The sequence below is a fragment of the Pelodiscus sinensis genome, chromosome 19 (genome assembly GCF_052426305.1).
Source record: "Pelodiscus sinensis isolate ZL-2025 chromosome 19, ASM5242630v1, whole genome shotgun sequence".
Lineage (NCBI taxonomy): Eukaryota > Metazoa > Chordata > Testudines > Trionychidae > Pelodiscus > Pelodiscus sinensis.
In genome coordinates, this window is record NC_143070.1 from 34,079,496 (window position 1) to 34,101,488 (window position 21,993).

The 21,993-nt window shown below is 61.4% G+C and overlaps 3 protein-coding genes across 4 annotated transcripts in view; all 3 read right to left on the bottom strand.

The window, feature by feature from the left end:
• LOC102449337 (butyrophilin subfamily 1 member A1-like) overlaps positions 1 to 21,993 on the bottom strand; it is a 109,035-nt gene that overhangs the window by 39,506 nt on the left and 47,536 nt on the right. The window lies entirely within an intron of this gene.
• LOC142823149 (butyrophilin subfamily 1 member A1-like) lies at positions 3,971 to 11,066 on the bottom strand. 2 transcript variants are annotated; one of them, XM_089771386.1, is made up of 7 exons: positions 10,819 to 11,066; positions 9,434 to 9,538; positions 8,654 to 9,001; positions 7,870 to 7,986; positions 6,773 to 6,793; positions 6,654 to 6,680; positions 3,971 to 5,668 (listed from the first exon to the last, which is right to left on the bottom strand). In XM_089771386.1, exons 2-7 carry the CDS (start codon positions 9,525 to 9,527, stop codon positions 4,980 to 4,982), a joined length of 1,296 nt encoding a protein of 431 aa, XP_089627512.1. In that variant the 5' UTR covers positions 9,528 to 9,538; positions 10,819 to 11,066; the 3' UTR covers positions 3,971 to 4,979. The 2 variants fall into 2 exon arrangements, with proteins under 2 accessions (XP_089627512.1, XP_089627513.1); XM_089771387.1 differs by lacking the exon at positions 10,819 to 11,066 and having other exon boundaries at positions 9,434 to 9,955.
• Positions 14,475 to 21,845, bottom strand: LOC149523124 (butyrophilin subfamily 1 member A1-like). Its single transcript, XM_089771379.1, has 7 exons — positions 21,491 to 21,845; positions 20,103 to 20,207; positions 19,321 to 19,668; positions 18,472 to 18,588; positions 17,305 to 17,325; positions 17,186 to 17,212; positions 14,475 to 16,140 (listed from the first exon to the last, which is right to left on the bottom strand). Exons 2-7 carry the CDS (start codon positions 20,194 to 20,196, stop codon positions 15,452 to 15,454), a joined length of 1,296 nt encoding a protein of 431 aa, XP_089627505.1. The 5' UTR covers positions 20,197 to 20,207; positions 21,491 to 21,845; the 3' UTR covers positions 14,475 to 15,451.

Here is a 21,993-nt window from a genome sequence, read left to right on the forward strand (position 1 = left end):
CTAGCGGGCCGGCTGGCGGGGAGGGGAGCCGGATCGGGCCCTGTCCATGCAGCTGGAGGGGGATCTGGAGGGCTCTGACCCGAGAAAGGGGGGGTCTCTGGCAGGGTGGGGGCTGAGGTCCGGGTGGCTGAAGTTGCCCAGCGGGCCAGGACCTGCTCCCATCTGCACGTGCGACCGGTAGCGACACCCTAACCTGGCCGGGCACTAGGGACGTGCAGGGGAGCCTGTGACCAGTGAGCGTTGGGTGACCGAGGCGCTGGCCAGTTCACCGGTGTCTGAGCCCAGCCGGCTGGGGGGAGACGGGTCGGGCAGGGCTGAGCCTGGGGCAGCCAGCGGGACCCTGGCGCCAGGGGTCCAACTTGCCCGGGGCAGGCCAGCAGGGACCCCACCCCCGCCCCAGCGGCCCAGGCGGTTCCGGGTTCAATTTAGCCAATTCACATGTTAACCATGGAAACGTGCTTTCCCGCCCTTATTTGGCATCTTGATTTTTGCAGCAGCGATCCCCCAAGTGCCCGTGTTTCTGCACAACCCCTCTCCCCCCCGCCCCATGCTTAGCACGAGCCCGAATCCAGGGCAGCCGGGGGCTCCTCGGGGGCCTTCGGGGCCAAGTCAGCGGCTGCAGACCCAGCTTAGCCGCTGGGGGGTGCAAACCCCACAGGACCCAGTTCAGCCGGATGAGACCCCAGGGCACCGCGCCAGCCGGACCGGAGTCCCCTGGGGGCCCGGCTGCTCCCTCCTGGGGGGGACCTGCCCTGGCCGAAGACCCTTCCTGGGTTTCACCGGGCAGGCTCCAGGGAAGGTTCGGGTCCGTTTTACGCCCTGGTTCCCCCAGGGGGGTGTCCCGCCTGGAGGGGCCTCGCACCTGGCTTCAGCCCCAGAGCCCGGGGGAATCGGGGTGCAAAAGGGACCCGCCGTTCCCTGCAGCCTCCCAGTCGCCCACCTCGCCCGGCCAGGTTGCACAATAACGTCCCAGCCTCCCGGGGCAACAGGGGCTGGCTCAGGGCCGCCACGGGCAGGAAGCCGCTGGGGAAGGGGAGTGAATACGGGGGGGAAGGGGACGGGGAGGCGCAAACCCTCCCAGGGCATCCTCTGCTCTTGGTGCCCCGCACGGGATGGAGCAGCCGCAAAGAGTTGGGGAGACGCCGGCCCTCCCCTCACACATTGTCCCTCCCTGCCAGGGGGCAGAGCAGACAGGGGGAGGGGTGGGGGCACAATGGGGCAGGGGGAGAGGAGGGAGCAGTGGGGGGAGCTGTGGGGTGGGGGAAAGGAGGGGTGGGTGGAGAGGAGGAGGCTTGGGGGTGTCAAGAGTGGTGGAAGAGGAGGGGGCACACTGCGGTGCAGGGAGATGAGGGAGCACTGGGGGGGAGTCGGGGGGCCAGGGGAAGTGGGGGGACGCTAGGGCCCCCCCCGCACAGCTCGGCAGGGAAGCTCCGCGGCCCAACGGCTCCGCAACCATCCCCCTCCGAGTGTCCCCATCCCTGCACCAGAGCAGCAGCCGCCCCTCCCGCCCCGTGGCATTGACCGTTGATTTTGCCCCAGGACTTGTCTCTGTCCCCTGGGAGTCTCCTGCTCCCTCGTCTCCCCTGGGGCAGCCGCTCCTGGGCTCCCTGTAACCGACGGCGTGTCCTCCCCATGGCCAGCGCCTGTGGTGGGGGACCAGCCGCACGGAGAGAGGCTCCTGCGGGGCGGTCACACGCCAGAGGGCACGAGAAGGACGTGGGGCCAACAGGCGGGGCCCCCACGGGAGGAGAGGGAAGAAGCCAAAGACCCGAGGCGGGACTGAAAGGCAGAGCGGGCGCCAGCCGGACGCGGCTGCCTGTGACCGTCGTTATCAGGGCGTTGGAAGTTGACGGAAGGACCCCGGCTCTCCCAGGCGGCCCCTGGCCTGGGAGCTTTGCTGGGCCAGTCGCTCTGGTTTCACCTACTGACGAGCGTCCGAGCGCTGGTGAGGCCAAAAGTGCCTGAGAAACACAGAGGCCTGGCGGGCGCGGGGGGAGATGTTCGACCTCGCAGAGCCGGAGCCACCCCGCTGCAAAGGGCCCTGCCGGGAGGTGACTCTAACCTGGGGCGGGTGTGATGCACATCACGCAGAGCAAACTGAAATCCGGGTGCGAGGAGCCTTGTGGGCCCGTCGGTTTGCGGTGGAACAGCAGGTGCGGAGCGACGCCTCGTGTCCTGTCGTTGCAGGTGCCGGTGCCCGTCGAGGAGGGGTCATGTATTTCACCGAGAGGGAGCGGGCTCTGCCGGACCCGGCTCAGAGCCCTCGGCACGGACGTCACGGAGGAGAATCAGGTCTCGACGTTTTCTTTCTGCCAATCTCCCTGTCGATGCTTCACACGACAGAGTCGCTGTTGACACGTTTTGCTCGTCTGCCAGGGGCTACTAGTCTGGATTTTAAAGTTTTTCCTGTTGCAGACGAACTCGGCTCCCCCTCTGAAGTTTTCTTTCACTGTCTCCCACTCTTTAACCTCCGCTTCCTCCCTGGCCCAACACGTTTATAGAGGGGAACCCGTGGGGTTTGGGCGGGGCGGGGCTTTTCTGAGAGAGGCATTTCCCCTGCATGTCTAAACTCTACATCTAAAAACTTGAAAAACAACGACCAGTCCTGCAGCACCGTACGGACTAACAAAACATGGAGATGGACTCATGAGCTGTCGTGGGTACAGCCCACTGCCTCAGCACTGCGAGACTATTGGTTGTTTTTCCCATTACACACTAATTTGGATGCCCCTGCAGCTTTTATACATTTAAAAACGGCAGGGAAAACGTGCTGACTTTCCCCAAATGTGTCCTTTCCAGCGTAGGTTTGAAATGTTAGAAATGTAACGGAACGCTCCATTGGCTTGCAAAAGTATAAATGGGATCGATACGACTGCAATCCAAAATGTTATCTGGGTAAGCGAAGCACACAAGATCTTTTCTAGGGGAAAAGGCGGAATGCCGCATTTATTGAGAATACAACAGTTGCATATGCTCTTCAGCCACACACACACAAAACGGTCCTGCCCGACGATGTTCTAGTTACCAGTCCAGAGTCTGGATCAGTCTAGTGGCTGCTTAGATCGAACACGGGGGGAGCAGGACCTTTGTCGGTCGATCGATCCGATGCTCCTCTGGAGTCGGGGGCAAGACAAACCCAAAGTCCTTTAGCAAAGCCCCCTGCGTTTCTAATCCTTGTCTCTGTTGAAATCCACGGATCCCGCTCTGTCGGCTTGTGACCAGAATGTTACCCTGTTGATGTCAGTCGTTCCCAAACATCGCTTGAAGGCTCATCCTGGAATCAGTCTCTTTTGGGGGTGCCTGCTCCACTTCACGTCTTGTCAATCTGCCTAGTCCCATCACGCCTTATTACAGATACGCATCCCTGCTGGGTCGCCTGGTCTCTGCCCACACTCCACCGCCTTCTTTTGCCCGTCGGGTTCTAGCAATATAACTTTTGCACCTTATTGCAACACATTCATTCCCTTTTCACCCACACAAGCAATGTTACAAGGACTCTCAAGGCCATGCGGCACATCAACATCTGCCTTGTAAATCAAGCAATTAAGGGCTCAGCCCAAGGACTCTCGTTAGCACAGACACAAAACCAAAACTCTCTTTTTCACTTAGGCCCATTGACTAAACTCACTAAACTTTACGGCAAAAAAATAAACGTTTCACTAAAAGGACTTAATTTAATAAAATAAAAAAATAAACTATATTGATGTTGATATGTATCTTACATTGCTCTAGTGATAGAAATGTAGCCGTGTTAGTCTGGGGTAGCTGAAGCAAAATGCAGGACAATGTAGCACTTTAAAGACGAACAAGATGGTTTATTAGATGATGAGCTTTCGTGGGCCAGACCCACTTCCTCAGATCAAATAGAGGATTTGACCTGAGGAAGTGGGTCTGACCCACGAAAGCTCATCATCTAATAAACCATCTTGTTAGTCTTTAAAGTGCTACATTGTCCTGCATTTTGCTTACATTGCTCTGTTATTAAACTCCACTGCTATATTGCTAAACCTAACATACAAATATTAAAAGGACACAAATTTCAGTTCCAAAACCCCTCCCTTTCTTACGCTTAGCCCGGGACTCCTAAGGGATCTCCCCTGGGCTTTTCCGTCCACGGCCTCCCAGGCACTTCTCTGCTTCAGTAGGGTGTATTTCACTTTGCTAGCCAGCCCCGGATCAGTTCTGTCCCACCTCTGCGAGTGCCTGTGGGTCTGGCGTCTCCTTGGAGCCCAGAACCACCCGTAAGGCCTCAGGCCAGCCCGGGGGAAACGCCGAATCATTTCACTCTCCCCGCCTGCCTTGCAATCCCCAAGAGAAATAAAAATCCAACCCCTGGAACCCAGAGAAGGGCCTCACCACAGGGACGAGGCTGCCACCCCTATGACTGGGCTCCTGCCCTCCTCCCAATTAACCGCCCCAGATCAGCTCCTTCCTTGGCACTGTGCGACCGGTACCTCTGCCTCCATTTCTAGCTAAAAGAAGGAAACTCAGGGAGCCCGGCTCCCGTCTGCTGGCAGGGTTGCAGCCCTGCAGCTCCCCGGTGGCCAGGGAAGGGTGGGGCCGTGCAGGAAAAGGTCGGGGTTGCGCCACGCAGCAGCCCTGACCCTCAGTTGGGGCTGGAAAGGAGGAGGTGGGGGAGGTTGAAGGGGCGTGGTCTCAGGGAAAGGGATTGGCTCCATGTGGAAGGGGTGGAGCTTTTGCTGGGACCGCTCAGGCCAAGGAAGTGCCCCCGAGGGACCCAGCAGCCTGGAGTGACTCAGAGCAGCTCTGCACTGGGGGAGAACGTCGACGCCAGACACACGACTCCAGCCACGAGAATTCCCTTCCTGCCGACGAGGTGCCCTCAGCATTTGATTGAGTGGGTCCTCGCTAGACCAGCTCAATCACACGCCGGAAGATCGACCCCCGCAGCCTCGATTTCCCCAGGAGTGCCGAGGAGGGTGGAGCCGCCAGCCAGTTTGGGCAGGGCCGGGCCAGCGCTAGTAGGAACCATTTGGCGTGTTCCCAGCCTCGCTGGAGCAGAGAGGTGTCTCCTCCTCCCTCCCCTCTGCCTCAGCCCGGCCGGGGGAATCGCTCGGCTCTCCCTGCTGAGCTCCCCTCTCCTCGCTGGCTGGGCTGGGATCCCCTCCGGCCTGGGCCAGCACCGGGCAGATGATCAGGGGAGCCGCACTGGTGCCCCCGGCGTTGAGACCGGGATGGAAATACGGGCGCAGCGTCCCGGAGAAGGTGTCGGTGAAGGTGAAGAGATGGGACCTGTCAGTCACATTGTAAAACGAGACCTCGCCCGCCTCGTAGTCCAGGAAAACCCCCACCCGGCTGGGCCTGACGCTCACAGAGAGTAGGGTCAGGGGGGAGGTGCAGGCCTTGTATTCCCCTTCCTTCTGCCACACGGCCCAGTATCCTCTCCCAGGTGAGAGTGTGACCTGTCCCTTCCTGTTCACAGATTCCCTGCAAACCCCCAGAGTCCATCTCGGCTTGTCCCCCACCTCCACCTCCCAGTAACGCCTCCCGCCCGCGAACCCCTCGGCGCCCAGCACAGAGACACAATAATCAAATCTCTCGGGGGTGTCGGGTAGATCCTGGCGCGTGTCTCCGAGTCTCACACGTTTCCGATCCTCAGACAGGACGAGTTCGGGATGAGCCGTGTCTGGATCCAGCGTCACGTCCACTGGGGAGAGAGTCACAGAGTCAGGGCTGGGGGCAGGAGTGGGTCCCTGGGGTCAGCGGGAAATTAACCTGCCCCCCCTCCCGTTAATCGCTCTGGGGATGTGTGTCTGAGGGGAGTCAGGGCCCCTCTGCCTGTGAGAAGACAATGGGGGGAAGGGCAGGAGCAGTGGGGGAGGGGCTGGGACAGGGGCAGTGGGGGGCCAGAGGAGCCGGCACCCAGAGGCCGGGGGGGGGAGGGGGGTGAAGGCAGGATCCCAGGGATGAGGCATAATGGAGCGGCCGACAGAGGCTTCCCTGCCGACCACGGCACGTCTAGACCATCCCGCTGCCCTGGGGACTCAGCCGAACTCTGCCTGGAGTGACGTGTCCCCTGGGCCCTGCGAGTGACACAGACCCCCCCCCCCCGGCCACAGAGCCCCTCCCAGAGCCCAGAGGTGCACGTGTCCCCAGCTAGAGACTGCCCCTGGCTCCCCTTGCCATCCCCTGCACGTTCAGCAGCCGGTCCCAGAGCCAGGATGACGCAGAATGGCTTGGTGAGGTTCATGCCCCCCTGCGTGGACATGGCCCCACCCCGGCCCAGGGCAGTGGGCTCCCCTCCCTGCTACAAAGGGGCTGGATAACTCCCTGCAGGGGGGTCTGGCCCTGTCCCAGCGCAGGGGGCTGCGTTAGGAGACCTCTCCCGGTCCCCTCCAGCCCGGCAGAGCGAACACAGAGACCCAGGCGGCTGGCACCTCACTGGCCCTGCCGGGGTCACACGGGGCTGCCTGGCCCAGGCTCTGCTGGGCGTTACTGGGCTGGGCGGGTCTCACACCAGCAGGCAGAATCGACCCTGGGACCTCTGGAGCTTAGGGCAGGAGCTTTGAAAGAGCTCCCAGCCAGCTCTCAGCTCTGGCCATAGAACTGACTCCCCCTCCCCGGTCTCCCAGCCCCCACTGGCGTTTGTGTAACTGCCCGGGGTGGCTACAATCCCAGGGGCTGGACAGTACCTGCGCAGAGCTGGGCGCATCTCCACCCTGCAACCGAACAGAGAGAGGGGTGAGTCGCCCAGTGGGAGACAGAGTCACACAGCGGCTGTGCGGGGCGAGGGGCAGGGGAGGGAACTTACCGAGCTCCACCTGGAGTTTGCCTGGAAACCAAACAGAGAAAGGAGTCCTGTTATCCGGCAGAAATGAGTCCCAAAGACCCTCATGCAGGGAAGTCCCAGTTCTTAGATTCTGCCTGGACGAGGCTCCGTTATCAGCCAGACCCAACCCTTAGATCAGTGTTTCTTAAGCTGTGTTCTCCCTTAAAGGGGGCAGGCAACCTTTTTTTTTTTTTTTTTACTCAATAGCTTGTTGCCCCTCCTTTTTTTTTTCCTCAACAAAAAGTTTGTTGGTGTTCCTTGGTCTTAAAAAGCTTAAGAAACGCTGCCTGGACGGGGCTGCATGATCAGCCAGACCCCAGCGCCTCCTGGGCAGCACAGGACTTGGCACAGGACAATCAGGACCCATCTGGCCACTGCACCAGGGCTAAGGGGGTCCCTCCGCAACTGGCCAGTGTCAATCCAGGAGCAAGGCCGTGGGGTGAGGTGCGGGATGGGAATTCACAGGCTAAAATAGAAGCTAAAGGGGGAATCGCCAGGGTTAAAAAAATCAACCCCAGGGCATGGAAACCTGGAGATTCAGCTGAGAAAACCCTCGTGGGGGGGGGGAGGCGATTTTCACAGCTGCCTTGGGGGTTTGCACGGCCAGTGCCCGGTAATTTCAGCAAGACTTGCGGATTCACACCCCTGGGGCAGTTTTGAAATGGGGACGTCAGCGAGTACTGGACGACTCGCTCCCCCACCTCGCTGCCGCTGTGTCAGAGGCAGCAAGAGCGGGAGTAGAGGAGCCAGCGCTGGGGGGAGCCGGTTTCAAAGCTGCCTACACACACAGCTCCTACTGCATTTAACTGCAGAGCCCCAGCGGGGGTAGCTCCTGGCCCCAGCCGGAGCCGGGAACAATCGTGAGAGCTGAAGGGTGAAACCACTTGACACGACTCGGTTCAGACTTAACGTTTCAGCTCCCTCTTCCCCCTCAGCCCGGCTCCCCCTGCCTGCAGCTCCCCCGGACACTGAATGAAAACCCTCCTCCCGTCAGCTCTACTCTGGGATTTGTTTTCAAATCCCCCTCACCAACACCCCCCCTCCACCCTCCTCCCCCGCCATCCCTCTCCTCATGTCACCTTTCGTTCGGTGCTGCCTCCAGAAGCAGTAGCTGGCCAGGGCGATGAGACCAGCCAGGAGAGCCAGGAACACACCGAGACCCGCCTTCCAGGGGTTGGCCCTCGGGAAACGCAGCTCTGCAAGAGAAAGTGTCATTGACGTGGGAGCAAACAGGCGCCGCACTGCAGAGTTTTTCTGGAAAAACGTCACTTCCATCCACAACTGCAATTGCGTTTTCTCAAGAAAAATCAAAGGAACAGAGGAGTTTTTCTGAGATTGGGAAACCTCTTTCTACAAGGAAGAAGCCTTTTTGCAGAAGAGCCCTTTCGGGAAAAGGCGTGTGTGGCCGGGGAAGAGGGAGTTCTTTCGGAAGAAGAGGGAAGAGGAAAAAGCACAGGGCCCTGGTGCCCACTCCGCCCATAGCGATCACAGCTGACATGCGAGAGAGCGTCCGTTCAGTGTGGACACTCTGTCGAAAAAGCCCTTTTGCAGGGTCATAGGCTCCTTCCCCTCTCTGGCATGATAAATGCAGAAGTGGGGCCCCGCCAAAGTCCCCCAAAACCTAAGCTCAGCCCCAGGAGTGCACAAAGTCACGGGAATAACCACAACACGTTAGTGTCACCTGACCGGTTAGCGGTGTTTGTGTCTCATTAACACGGTTGCGCATGCGCTCGCCACAAGCCCTGTCATTAACCCCCGGCTCAAATGTCAGATTTGGGCCACTAACCCCACCCCAGACTCAGGCGAGTCACAATCCAAGCACCAGTCGGGGTTTTTCAGAGTTTACGAAACAATGTAACTGACCTGGCACCTGCACTTCCAATAAAGCTTCCTCGTAAGAGAGATCAGACTGGAAAAAACACGTGTACTGCCCCTCGTCGGAGGGCCGGACATCGCGTATTCTCAGGGAAACTTTCCCGTCGGTGATGTTGTGTTTCAAGAGCTCCGTTCTCCCTCGGTACTCCGGCATCTGCTCTCCGAACTGGTCCTGCCCGTCGCGGTACAGATACACAACTGCAGACAACCGGGATCGGAACCACCTCACCTCCATGCTCTCGGCGCTCATCCGGGGGGAGAGGTGGCAGGACAGGACGGCCTCCCCCCCCAGGGTGGTGGCGATGGGGCACTCAGGTCCCGTCACTGTGAACTGTGCTGGGAAACGGACAAGGAGAAAACTTTCAGAGGCTAGTCTGTGTCGGCACAAACAACGGGGAGTCCTGCGGCACCTTGAAGCCCCTGATCAGTTCACATCCAGCTTTTATACCCAAACGCTTTTGTTTTCTTGGGCTTCTGGGATCTGGTCTAATGCAGTTCATGCAATTCTCCCTGGGCTGGTACTTCCCTGGAGCTGTGACCTGCCCCACCCCTCAGGGATTGTGAATGGCACATTGGAAAAAATAAAACACGGCTGATTGGAAAAAAGAATCCCAACTCGACATGCAATGGGATGGAGAGTAATTTGGCTACTGAAGAGAGATCTTGGAGTCACTGTGGGTAGTTCTCTGCAAACATCCACTCCATGTCCTTGGCAGGGCTGAGCAGACAGGGATATCCACCCAGCGAGGAGGAGGCCGGAGCACCTACCTGGGGCCAGCCTGGGAGCCCACAGCACGAGGCAGAGCGTGAGGTACCCGGGCAGCGCGGAGCCAGGGGGGGACGCGGGATCCTTCCCCGTCATCGTCGCTGGGCCTGGGGGAACAGGAGCAACAACAAACCAGCGGGCGAGTGAGGAGGAGGCAGCGACAGCCCCTCGGCCGCTTGAATCTCCCGGCCCGGCCCATGGCTCAGAGATACGACCACTAGCGCACTGCCCGGTACCCACAGACCCAGAGCAGAGGGGCCCCGGTTCCCCGCTCTGGCAAAGAGACGGCCGGCGCAGCAGGGGTGCAGGTGGGACACTCCCAGATGGGCTTCCGGCAGCTCCCAAGGCTCCTGCAGGCCGGCCGTGTCGGCAGCCCCGTGCGCCGCACCAGAACCGTAGAGTCACTGAGCACTGGAACGGGGAGGGACCTCGAGGGGCATCGAGTCCAGTCCCCGGCCCCCACGGCAGGACCCTGACAGGTGTGTGTCCAACCTGCTCTTCAATATCTCCAGAGATGGGGATTCCACAACCTCCCTGGCAATTTATTCCAGTGTTTCACCCCCCTGACAGTTAGGAACTTTTTCCTAATGTCCAACCTCAACCTCCCTTGCTGCAGTTTCAGCCCATTGCTTCTTGTTCTATCCTCAGAGGCCAAGGGGAACAGGGATTGATCGTTCCTAAGTGCAGCACTTTGCATTTGTCCTTATTCAGCATCATCCTATCGACCTCCGACCATTTCTCCAGTGTGTCCAGATCAGTTTGAATTCTGACCCAAGCTCCAGAGCCGTCGCCACCCCTCCCAGCTTGGGATCATCTGCAAACTAAATAAGTGTCTCTCTATGCCAATAGCTAAATCAGTGATGAAGTTATTGGACAGAACCGGTCCCAGAACAGACCCCGCGGAGCCCCACTTGTCCTCCCGCCCAGCAGGACTGTGACCCGTTAATAAGCAGCAGGCAGCCAGGCACATCAAAGGGGCGGCCGGAGACGCGCGGTACCAGCCGAGCTCGCTCCCAGGGGAACTTCTGGGGAGGGTCCATGTCCCAGCCCCCCGTTGGCCCTCGCTCACAGGGCCGCTTGGATGCCGGGCAGGGCAGGAAGAGGAGACCCCCCCCCACCAAGTCTCCTGCCCTGAGTTCACCTTGTTCCCAGCCTCCCCAGCTCTGACCCCTCCCCACACTGCCACCCCCCGGCCCTGGATCCCTCCCCAGGGGGCTGTGGTGTGTCGGTGCCTGTCTGACATTCCAATGACTCTCACCCCTTACTCCCCGCTGGGCAGTGGTGGGTCGTGGGGTGCAGCACGAGGAAAGGGCCACGCCCGGGGGCCTGGCTGAGAACCAGGCGCAGACCAGACCGTGCGCACCCCTGGCAGGAAGTCTCCCCTCACCCTGCTCTGAGCCGGACTGAACCGACCCCCCGGCCGTGTCCTGCTGCGCGGGGCTCGCTCCGGCCCCCAAATGGCTCTTGTGACCCTTTCCCAGAGTCTCGGGCACGGCGGGGGCAGGCCAGAGCCCGTCAGGGGCTGTGTCACCGCCCGGCACTTCCGGGGAACGTCCCCACCCCTGCCCCACAAGGGCTGCAGGCCGTACTGAGTTCCCACATCCGCCAGTGACTAGCAGCAAGAAAAGGGGAACCCGGCTGGGGGGGCCGTTTCCAGCGGTGGGGGGGGGGGAGTGAAACCGGGGGCAGGGAACCTTTTTCGGGTCGGGGGCCGCTGGCCCGCAGAATAATCGGGGGGGCTGCACCCAAGTGAGAAACAAACACAAAAACCCAACCCCCCCGACGTGGCCCCTGAGTGAGAAGCAGAAAGACCCTCCCCACGTCCCCTGCGCACCAGAGCCTGGGGGGGTGGGAAACCAGGCGCGTTGATTTTGTTCCCCTTGGGAGACAGCCGGGGGGCTGGGACACCAGGGCAGGCGCCCCCAGGCTGGGGAGGAGCCCTGAGTCTTGGGGGCCGGATCCAGGCCAGCCGGAGGGTTCCCCACCCCCATCCCTGCACCCCCCTCCGCAGCGGCAGGACCCAGCCCGGGAGCAAAGCGCGGGGCTCGCAGGGACCCTACCTGCTGGGCTGCAGACAGAACCTGCAACGGTAGGAAAAACGGAGAGTACCCTAGAGACTAACAACACATGGAGATGGTCTCGAGCTGTTGTGGGTACCGCCCACTTCCTCAGTGCTGTGAAACTATTGGTGGGTTGTCCAGCTATGCAAAAACTCCTCTGAAATTTTGATACATTTAAAAACGGCGGGGAAAACGTGCCGACTTTCCCGAAATGTGTCATTTCCAGCGTAGGTTTGACAAGTGAGAAATGTAACGGAGCGCTCCATGGGTTTGCACAATGATGAATCGGGTCTACACGACTGCAATTGAAAATGCATTTTTCAATTAAGAATGTGTCGTGGCCACGATTTCCAGCCTCTTGTGACCAAAGGGGTAAAAATCAGGGGGGGCCGCACCCAAGTGAGAAACAAACCCAGCAGGCGGGTCCCCCCGGGCCTTGCTGCCCTTCCTTCGCTCCTACAGTCCCCGGGGGAGGAGGGGAGAAAGGGGATGCTGGGTCCAGCCCCCTCAGGAAGCCGCAGGGAGATTCAGCCACCGAGTTGGAAAGTCGTTTGAGCCCTGGGCGGGCGGGGACGCAGCTGCCGGGGACTGGAGGCTGCAGCAGCCTGTCGTGTGGGGGACGGAGCAGCCCTCGGCTCGGCCCCCACAGCCTGGGGTCTTGTCAGCCGCACGACTCCCCCTCGTCCCCAGCTCCCTCCACACAGGAAACTACCTCCTGCCATGTCCCCCCCAACTTCCCAGCCGGCCTGAGACAGACGCACCCCTGGGAGCAGCGGGCTGGCTGGCGGGGAGGGGAGCCGGATCGGGCCCTGTCCATGCAGCTGGAGGGGGATCTGGAGGGGTCTGACCCGAGAAAGGGGGGGTCTCTGGCAGGGTGGGGGCTGAGGTCCGGGGGGCTGAAGTTGCCCAGCGGGCCGGGACCTGCTCCCATCCGCACGTGCGACCGGTAGCGACACCCTAACCTGGCCGGGCACTAGGGACGTGCAGGGGAGCCTGCGACCAGTGAGCGTTGGGTGACCGAGGCGCTGGCCAGTTCACCGGTGTCTGAGCCCAGCCGGCTGGGGGGAGACGGGTCGGGCAGGGCTGAGCCTGGGGCAGCCAGCGGGACCCTGGCGCCAGGGGTCCAACTTGCCCGGGGCAGGCCAACAGGGACCCCACCCCCGCCCCAGCGGCCCAGGCGGTTCCGGGTTCAATTTAGCCAATTCACACGTTAACCGTGGAAACGCGCGTTCCCGCCCCCACTCGGCAGTTTTAGCCGCAGCGACCCCCCAAGTGCCGGGTTCCTGCTCGGTGCTCCCGCCTGCCCCGGCATCTCCTGCCCCATCCGTAGCACGAGCCCGAATCCAGGGCAGCCGGGGGCCGTCGGGGGCCTTCGGGGCTAAGTCAGCGGCTGCAGACCCAGCTTAGCCGCTGGGGGGTGCAAACCCCACAGGACCCAGTTCAGCCGGATGAGACCCCAGGGCACCGCGCCAGCCGGACCGGAGTCCCCTGGGGGCCCGGCTGCTCCCTCCTGGGGGGGACCTGCCCTGGCCGAAGACCCTTCCTGGGTTTCATCCGGGCAGGCTCCAGGGAAGGTTCGGGTCCGTTTTACGCCCTGGTTCCCCCAGGGGGGTGTCCCGCCTGGAGGGGCCTTGCACCTGGCTTCAGCCCCAGAGCCCGGGGGAATCAGGGTGCAAAAATGTACCCTGCTGTTCCCTGCAGCCTTCCAGTCGCCTGCCTTGTCTGGCCAGGATATGGGATAACATCCCGGCCTCCCAGGGAGAGGGGGCTGGCTCAGGGCCGCCATGGGCAGGGAGCCGCTGGGGAAGGGGGAGTGAATACGGGGGGGGAAGCGGATGTGGGGGCGCAAACCCTCTCGGCACGACACGCACGGGATGGAGCAGCCGCAAATCACCAGGGGCGATACACGAGGAGCTGGCGACGTCTCGCTGGCCTGCCGGGTAGGGTTGCCGGATGGTGGAACAAAAATACCGAATAAAACCACCGGAGCGTCTGGGTCGATCCCGGACAGACCCGTACGGGCGGCTGCTGTGCAGGAAACGCGCGGAGAGAACAGAGCTGGGCAGATCGACGCGCCCGCTGTTCCCCTCAGACGTCCTGTCGAGTGGAACGTCCGTCGGCGTGTTGGGTATTTGGGGTGAAACCACCCGGCCACCCTGGCTGTGTCCTGCTTTCCCGCGGGTCTGGACACCGAACCACATGACAACGGGCAGGGAAGCCTGTTGGGGGGAGGGGGGTTGCTGTGGGGCGGGGGCAGGTGAGGGGAGCACTCAGGGGAAATGAGGGATTTCTGGGGGGCAGGGGAAGTGGGGGGTCGCTGGGGGAAACGAGGGGATGCTGGGGGCAGAAGGAGATAAATGGGCACTGGGGGGAGATGAGGGGTTCTGGGGGGCATGAGAAGAGGAGGGGGAATAAGGAGCCCCTAGGGGGCAGGGGAAGTGGGGGGTCGCTGGGGGAAACGAGGGGATGCTGGGGGCAGAAGGAGATAAATGGGCACTGGGGGGAGATGAGGGGTTCTGGGGGGCATGAGAAGAGGAGGGGGAATAAGGAGCCCCTAGGGGGCAGGGGAAGTGGGGGGTCGCTGGGGGAAATGAGGGGATGCTGGGGGCAGAAGGAGATAAATGGGCGCTGGGGGGAGTTGAGGGGTTCTGGGGGGCATGAGAAGAGGAGGGGGAATAAGGAGCCCCTGGGGGCAGGGGAAGTGGGGGGCGCTGGGTGAAATGAGGGCGCTGGGGGGCAGGGAGATGGGGTGGCACTAGGACTGGGGGGAAGTGGGGTACCCTGTGGGGGAGGGGAGGGCTTGGGGGTCGGGCCCCCCCGAGCTCGGCAGTGATGCTTTGCAACCGTTGTAACCAACGAGCAGGGAGAGGGGCGCAGCTGGGCGGACCCCTCGTTAGCACAGACACAAAACCAAACTCTCTTCTCTGCTTCCGCCCATTGACTGAACTCACTGAACTTTAGAGCAAAGAAATAAACATTGAACTAAAAGGACTTAATTTAATCCAATAAAATAACCGATATTGCAGAGAGATGCATCCGACATTGCTCTGCTATTAAACTCCACTGCTGCATTGCTAAACCTGACATACCAGTATCAAAAGCTACAGATTTCCCCTCCCTTTCTTCCACCCAGCCTGGGACTCCTCAGGGCTCCCCCAAGGGCTTTTCCCTCCACGGCAGCCCAGGCAGCTCTCCGCTTCACTGGGGTGTATTTCTCTTTGCCAGCCAGCCCCGGATCAGATCTGTCCTGCCTCTGCCAGTGCCTGGGGGTCCGGCCGCGCCTCGGAGCCCAGAACCGCCCGCAAGGCCTCAGGCCAGCCCGGGGGAAACGCCGAGTGTCCCAGTCCCTCCCCGCCTGCCTTGCAACCCCCAGCAAATAAAAATCCAACCCCTGGGACTCAGAGAAGGGCCTCACCACAGGGACGAGGCTGCCACCCCATGACTGGGCTCCTGCCCCCTCCCAGTTAGCCCCCCCAAATCAGCTCCTTCCTTGGCACTGTGCAAGCGCCACCCTCTGCCTCCATTTCTAGCTAAAAGCAGGAAACTCAGGGAGCCCGGCTCCCGTCTGCGGCAGGAAGGGGATTTGCTCTCCCAGCTGCAGTAAGGGGGTCCCGAAAGGCGGGTCCCACGGGGGGTGGGTAAGGCAGGCGAGGGAAACGGCCTCCACTCTCCGGCCACCCTGGAGGTTGGGGCCGCGCGGCTTCCCCGGTGGCCAGGGAAGGGTGGGGCCGTGCGGGAGAAGGGCGGGTTGCACCACACAGCAGCCCTGACCCTCGGCTGCGGTTGGGAAGGGGGAGGAGGTGGAAGGGGCGTGGTCTCAGGGAAGGGGAGTGGCTTCAGGTGGGTCCTCGCTAGACCAGCTCAATTGCACACCAGAAGATCAACCCCCGCAGCCTCGATTTCCCCAGGAGTGCAGATGAGGGCGCAGCTGCAGCCAGTTTGGGCAGGGCCAGGCCAGCGCTAGCAGGGACCATTTGGCGTGTTCCCAGCCTCGCTGGAGCAGAGAGGTGTCACCTCCTCCCTCCCCCCGGCCTCAGCCCGGCTGGGCGAATCGCTCGGCTCTCCCTGCTGAGCTCCTCTCTCCTCACTGGCTGGGCTGGGATCCCCTCCCGCCTGGGCCGGCACCGGGCAGATGGTCAGGGGAGCCACGTTGGTGCCCCCGGCGTTGAGACCGGGATTGAAATACGGGTGCAGCGTCCCGGAGAAGGTGCCGGTGAAGGTGAAGAGTCGGGACCTGTCAGTCACATTGTAAAACGAGACCTCGCCCGCCTCGTAGTCCAGGAAAACCCCCACCCGGCTGGGCCTGGCGCTCACGGGGAGCGGGGTCCGGGGGGAGGTGCCGGCCTTGTATCCCCCGTCCTTCAGCCGCACGACCCAGTATCCATTCCCAGGTGAGTGTGTGACCCACTCCTTCCTGCTCGCAGATTCCCTGCAAACCCCCAGAGTCCATCTCGGCTTGTCCCCCACCTCCACCTCCCAGTAACGCCTCCCGCCCGCGAACCCCTCAGCGCCCAGCACAACGGGATATTTCTCAAATCTCTCGGGGGTGTCAGGCAGATCCTGGCGCGTGTCTCCGTGTCTCACGCTTTTCCGATCCTCAGACAGGACGAGTTTGGGATGAGCCGTGGCTGGATCCAGCGTCACGTCCACTGGGGAGAGAGTCACAGAGTCAGGGCCGGGGGCAGGGGCGGGTCCCTGGGGTCAGCGGGAAATTAACCTGCCCGCCCGATAATCGCTGAGGGTGGGGGGGAGGTGTCTGAGGGGAGTCAGGGCCCCTCTGCCTGGGAGGATACAATGGGGGGAAGGGCAGGAGTGGAGGGAGGGGCTGGGACAGAGGTAGTGGGGCACCCAGAGGCCAGGGGGGTGAAGGCAGGATCCTGGGGATGAGGCATAAGGGAGCAGTCGACAGAGGCTTCCCTGGGTATGTCATTTGGGTTTGTCTAGTAAACGAATCTACAGGGCTCTGGCGCCAGACCCAACAAACCCGGCGAGTCTCTGGGCCCTGGTCTGGGGTGGAGCGCCCTGGGGACTCAGCCGAACTCTGCCCGGAGCGACGTGTCCCCTGGGCCCTGCGAGTGACACAGACCCCCCCCCCCCCCCGGCCACAGAGCCCCTCCCGGAGCCCAGAGGTGCACGTGTCCCCAGCTAGCGATTGTCTCAGCCCCCCGGCTCCCCTTGCCACCTCCTGCACGTTCAGCAGCTGGTCCCAGAGATGGATTGATGCAGAATTGCTTGGTGAGGTTGGTGTCCCCCTTGCGGACACGGCCCCACCCCGACCCAGGGCAGTGGGCTCCCCTCCCTGCTACAAAGGAGCTGGATAACTCCCTGCAGGGGGGGTCTGGCCCTGCCCCTGCACAGGGGGCTGCGTTAGGAGACCTCTCCTGGTCCCCTCCAGCCCTGGGGGGCTCCCCAAGGCACCCGGCAGAGCGAACACACAGACCCTGCCGGGGTCACACGGGGCTGCCTGGCCCAGGCTCTGCTGGGCGTTACTGGGCTGGGCGGGTCTCACACCAGCAGGCAGAATCGAACCCGGGACCTCTGGAGCTTAGGGCAGGAGCTTTGACTGAACGAGCAACCAGCCAGCTCTGGCCGTAGAACCGACTCCCCCTCCCCCCCCCGTCCAGGGTCTCCCAGCCCCCACTGGTGTTTGTGTAACTGCCCGGGGTGGCTACAATCCCAGGGGCTGGACTGTACCTGCGCAGAGCTGGGCGCATCTCCACCCTGCAACCGAACAGAGAGAGGGGTGAGTCGCCCAGTGGGAGACAGAGTCACACAGGGGCTGTGCGGGGCGGGGGGCAGGGGAGGGAACTTACTGAGCTCTGCCTGGAGTTTGCCTGGAAACAAACAGAGAAAGGAGTCCCGTTATCCTGCAGCAAGGAAGCGAGTCCCGAAGACCCTCCCGCAGGGACGTCCCAACCCTGAGATCAGTGTTTCTTGGACTGTGTTCTCCCTTAAAGGGGCAGGCAACCTCTTTTTTTTACTCAATAGCTTGTTGCCCCTCCTTTTTTTTGCTCAACAAAAATTCTTTGCTGTTCCTCAGTCTTACAAAGTTTAAGAAACGCTGCCTGAGATTGAGCCTGGCCGGGGCTGTGTGATCAGCCAGACCCAGCACCTCCCGGGCAGCGCAGGACTGGGCACGGGATGAAGATCAGGACCCATCCAGCCACCGGGCCAGGGCTAAGGGGAACCCTCCGCAACTGGACAGTGTTAACCCCGTGAAGCCAGGAGCAAGGCCGTGGGGTGAGGTGCAGGATGGGAATTCGCAGGCGAATATGGAAGCTGAAGGGGGAATCGCCAGGGTTAAACATCAACCCCAGGGCATGGAAACCAGGAGATTCAGCTGAGAAAACCCTCGTCGGGGGGGGGGGGATTTTCCCAGTTGCCTTGGGGGTCCCGCAGCCAGTGCCCGGTAATTTCAGCAAGACTTGCGGATTCACACCCCTGGGGCAGTTTGAAATGGGGATGCCAGCGAGCACTGGACGACTCGCTCCCCCACCTCGCTGCCTCTGCTTCCTACTCCTCCCCTGGCATTGCCCCGCCCCAAAAGCAACTGGCGTGTACAGCAATGGCTCCATGTGCTGCCCCATATCCGCAGGCACCAACCCCCCAGGCTCCACTGGCCACAGTTCTCCATCACTGATCAATGGGAGCCAGGCTGGGGGCAGCCGCTTTCAAAGCTGCCTCAGCACCCGGCTCCCACTGCATTTAGCTGCAGAGCCCCAGCGGGGGTAGATCCTGGGCCCAGCCGGAGCCGGGATCAATCGTGGGAGCTGAAGGGTGAAACCACTTGACACAACTCGGTTCAGACTTAACCTATTCAGCTCCCTCCTCCCCCTCAGCCCGGCCCCCCTGCCTGCAGCTCCCCCGGACACTGAGTCAAAACCCTCCTCCCGACAGCTCTACTCTGGGATTTGTTTTTAAATCCCTCTCACCAACACTCCCTCCTCCTCCCCTCCCCGCCATCCCTCTCTCTACGTCACCTGTCTCTCGGTGCTGCCTCCAGAAGCAGTAACTGGCCAGGGCGATGAGACCAGCCAGGAGAGCCAGGATCACACCGAGAGCCACCTGCCAGGGGTTGGCCCTCGGGAAACGCAGCTCTGCAAGAGAAAGTGTCATTGACGTGGGAGCAAACAGGCGCCGCACTGCAGAGTTTTTCTGGAAAAACTCCACTTCCATCCACACTGCAATTGCGTTCTCTCAAGAAACATCGAAGGAACAGAGGAGTTTTTCTGACATTGGGAAACCTCTTTCTACGAGGAAGAAGCCTTTTTGCAGAAGAGCCCTTTCGGGAAAAGGCGTGTGTGGCCGGGGAAGAGGGAGTTCTTTCGCAAGAAGAGGAAAGAGGAAAAAGCACAGGGCCCTGGTGGCCACTCCGCCCATAGCGATCACAGCTGACATGCGAGAGAGCATCCAGTCAGCGTGGACACCTCTGTAGAAAAAGCCCTTTTGCAGGGTCATAGGCTCCTTCCCCTCTCTGGCATGATAAATGCAGAAGTGGGGCCCCGCCAAAGTCCCCCAAAACCTAAGCTCAGCCCCAGGAGTGCACAAAGTCACGGGAATAACCACAACGCGTTAGTGTCACCTGACCGGTTAGCGGTGTTTGTGTGTCTCATTAACACGGTTGCGCATGCGCTCGCCACCAGTAAACGGGGCGAGTGGCTGAAATCTACGTGCCACGGGCGAGTAGATTCTATATTTTGTCGAGCCCTGCTCATTAACCCCCGGCTCAAAGGTCAAATTTGGGCCACTAACCCCACCCCAGACTCCGGCGAGTCACAATCCAAGCACCAGTCGGGGTTTTTCAGAGTTTACGAAACAATGTAACTGACCTGGCACCTGCACTTCCAATAAAGCTTCCTCGTAAGAGACACCCAACTGGAAAAAACACATGTACTGCCCCTCGTCGGAGGGCCGGACATCGCGTATTCTCAGGGAAACTTTCCCGTCGGCGATGTTGTGTTTCAAGAGCTCCGTTCTCCCTCGGTACTCCGGCATCTGCTCTCCGAACTGGTCCTGCCCGTCGCGGTACACATGCACAGCTGCAGAGAACCGGGATCGGAACCACCTCACCTGCATGCTCTCGGCGCTCATCCGGGGGGAGAGGTGGCAGGACAGGACGGCCTCCCCACCCAGGGCGGTGGCGATGGGGCACTCAGGTCCCATCACTGTGAACTGTGCTGGGAAACGGACAAGGAGAAAACTTTCAGAGGCTAGTCTGTGTCGGCACAAACAACGGGGAGTCCTGCGGCACCTTGAAGCCCCTGAGCAGTTCACATCCAGCTTTTATACCCAAACGCTTTTGTTTTCTTGGGCTTCTGGGATCTGGTCTAATGCAGTTCATGCAATTCTCCCTGGGCTGGTACTTCCCTGGAGCTGTGACCTGCCCCACCCCTCAGGGATTGTGAATGGCACATTGGAAAAAATAAAACACGGCTGATTGGAAAAAAGAATCCCAACTCGACATGCGATGGGATGGAGAGTAATTTGGCTACTCAAGAGAGAGATCTTGGAGTCACTGTGGGTAGTTCTCTGCAAACATCCACTCCATGTCCTTGGCAGGGCTGAGCAGACAGGGATATCCACCCAGCAAGGAGGAGGCCGGAGCACCTACCTGGGGCCAGCCTGGGAGCCCACAGCACGAGGCAGAGCGTGAGGAAGCCGGGCAGCGCGGAGCCAGGGGGGGACGCGGGATCCTTCCCCGTCATCGTCGCTGGGCCTGGGGGAACAGGAGCAACAACAAACCAGCGGGCGAGTGAGGGGGAGGCAGCGACAGCCCCTCGGCCGCTTGAATCTCCCGGCCCGGCCCATGGCTCAGTGATACGGCCACTAGCGCACTGCCCGGTACCCACAGACCCAGAGCAGAGGGGCCCCGGTTCCCCGCTCTGGCAAAGAGACGGCCGGCGCAGCAGGGGTGCAGGTGGGACACTCCCAGACGGGCTTCTGGGGCTCCCAAGGCTCCTGCAGGCCGGCCGTGTCGGCAGCCCCGTGCGCCGCACCAGAACCGCAGAGTCACTGAGCACTGGAACGGGAAGGGACCTCGAGGGGCATCGAGTCCAGTCCCCGGCCCCCACGGCAGGACCCTGACAGGTGTGTGTCCAACCTGCTCTTCAATATCTCCAGAGATGGGGATTCCACAACCTCCCTGGCAATTTATTCCAGTGTTTAACCACCCTGACAGGCAGGAAGTTTTTCCTCAAGTCTAACCTCAACCTCCCTTGCTGCAGTTTCAGCCCCTTGCTTCTTGTCCTGTCCTCAGAGGCCAAGGGAGAACACGGATTGATTGTTCCTAAGTGCAGCACTTTGCATTTGTCCTTATTCAACTTCATCCTATTGACCTCCGACCATTTCTCGAGTGTGTCCAGATCTGTTTGAATTCTGACCCAAGCTCCAGAGCCGTCGCAACCCCTCCCAGCTTGGGATTATCTGCAAACTTAATAAGTGTCTCTCTGTGCCAATATCTAAATCACTGATGAAGTTATTGGACAGAACCGGTCCCAGAACAGACCCCGCGGAGCCCCACTTGTCCTCCCGCCCAGCAGGACTGTGACCCGTTAATAAGCAGCAGGCAGCCAGGCACATCACAGGGGCGGCCGGAGACGCGCGGTACCAGCCGAGCTCGCTCCCAGGGGAACTTCTGGGGAGGGTCCATGTCCCAGCCCCCCGTTGGCCCTCGCTCACAGGGCCGCTTGGATGCTGAGCAGGGCAGGAAGAGGAGACCCCCCCCCCCCCAGTCTCCTGCCCTGAGTTCACCTTGTTCCCAGCCTCCCCAGCCCTGCCCCCTGCCCCCCACACTCCCACCCCCTGGCCTGGGATCCCTCCCCAGGGGGCTGTGGTGTGTCGGTGCCTGTCTGACATTCCAATGACTCTCACCCCTTACTCCCCGCGGGGCAGTGGTGGGTCGTGGGGTGCGGCACGAGGAAAGGGCCACGCCCGGGGGCCTGGCTGAGAACCAGGCGCAGACCAGACCGTGTGCACCCCTGGCAGGAAGTCACCTCTCACCCTGCTCTGAGCCGGACTGAACCGACCCCCCGGCCGTGTCCTGCTGCGCGGGGCTCGCTCCGGCCCCCAAATGGCTCTTGTGACCCTTTCCCAGAGTCTCGGGCACGGCGGGGGCAGGCCAGAGCCCGTCAGGGGCTGTGTCACCGCCCGGCACTTTTGGGGAACGGCCCCGCCCCTCCCCCACAAGGGCTGCAGGCCGTACTGAGTTCCCACATCCGCCAGTGACTAGCAGCAAGAAAAGGGGAACCCGGCTGGGGGGGCCGTTTCCAGCCCGGGGCGGGAGGGGAGGGAACCTTTTTCGGGTCGGGGGCCGCTGGCCCGGAGAATAATCGGGGGGGGGCTGCACCCAAGTGAGAAACAAACACAAAACCCAACCCCCCCGACGCCCTCTGACATGGCCCCTGAGTGAGAAGCAGAAAGACCCTCCCCACGTCCCCTGCGCACCAGAGCGGGGGGGGGGGGGGGGACCCAGGCGCGTTGATTTTGTGCCCTCTGGGAGACAG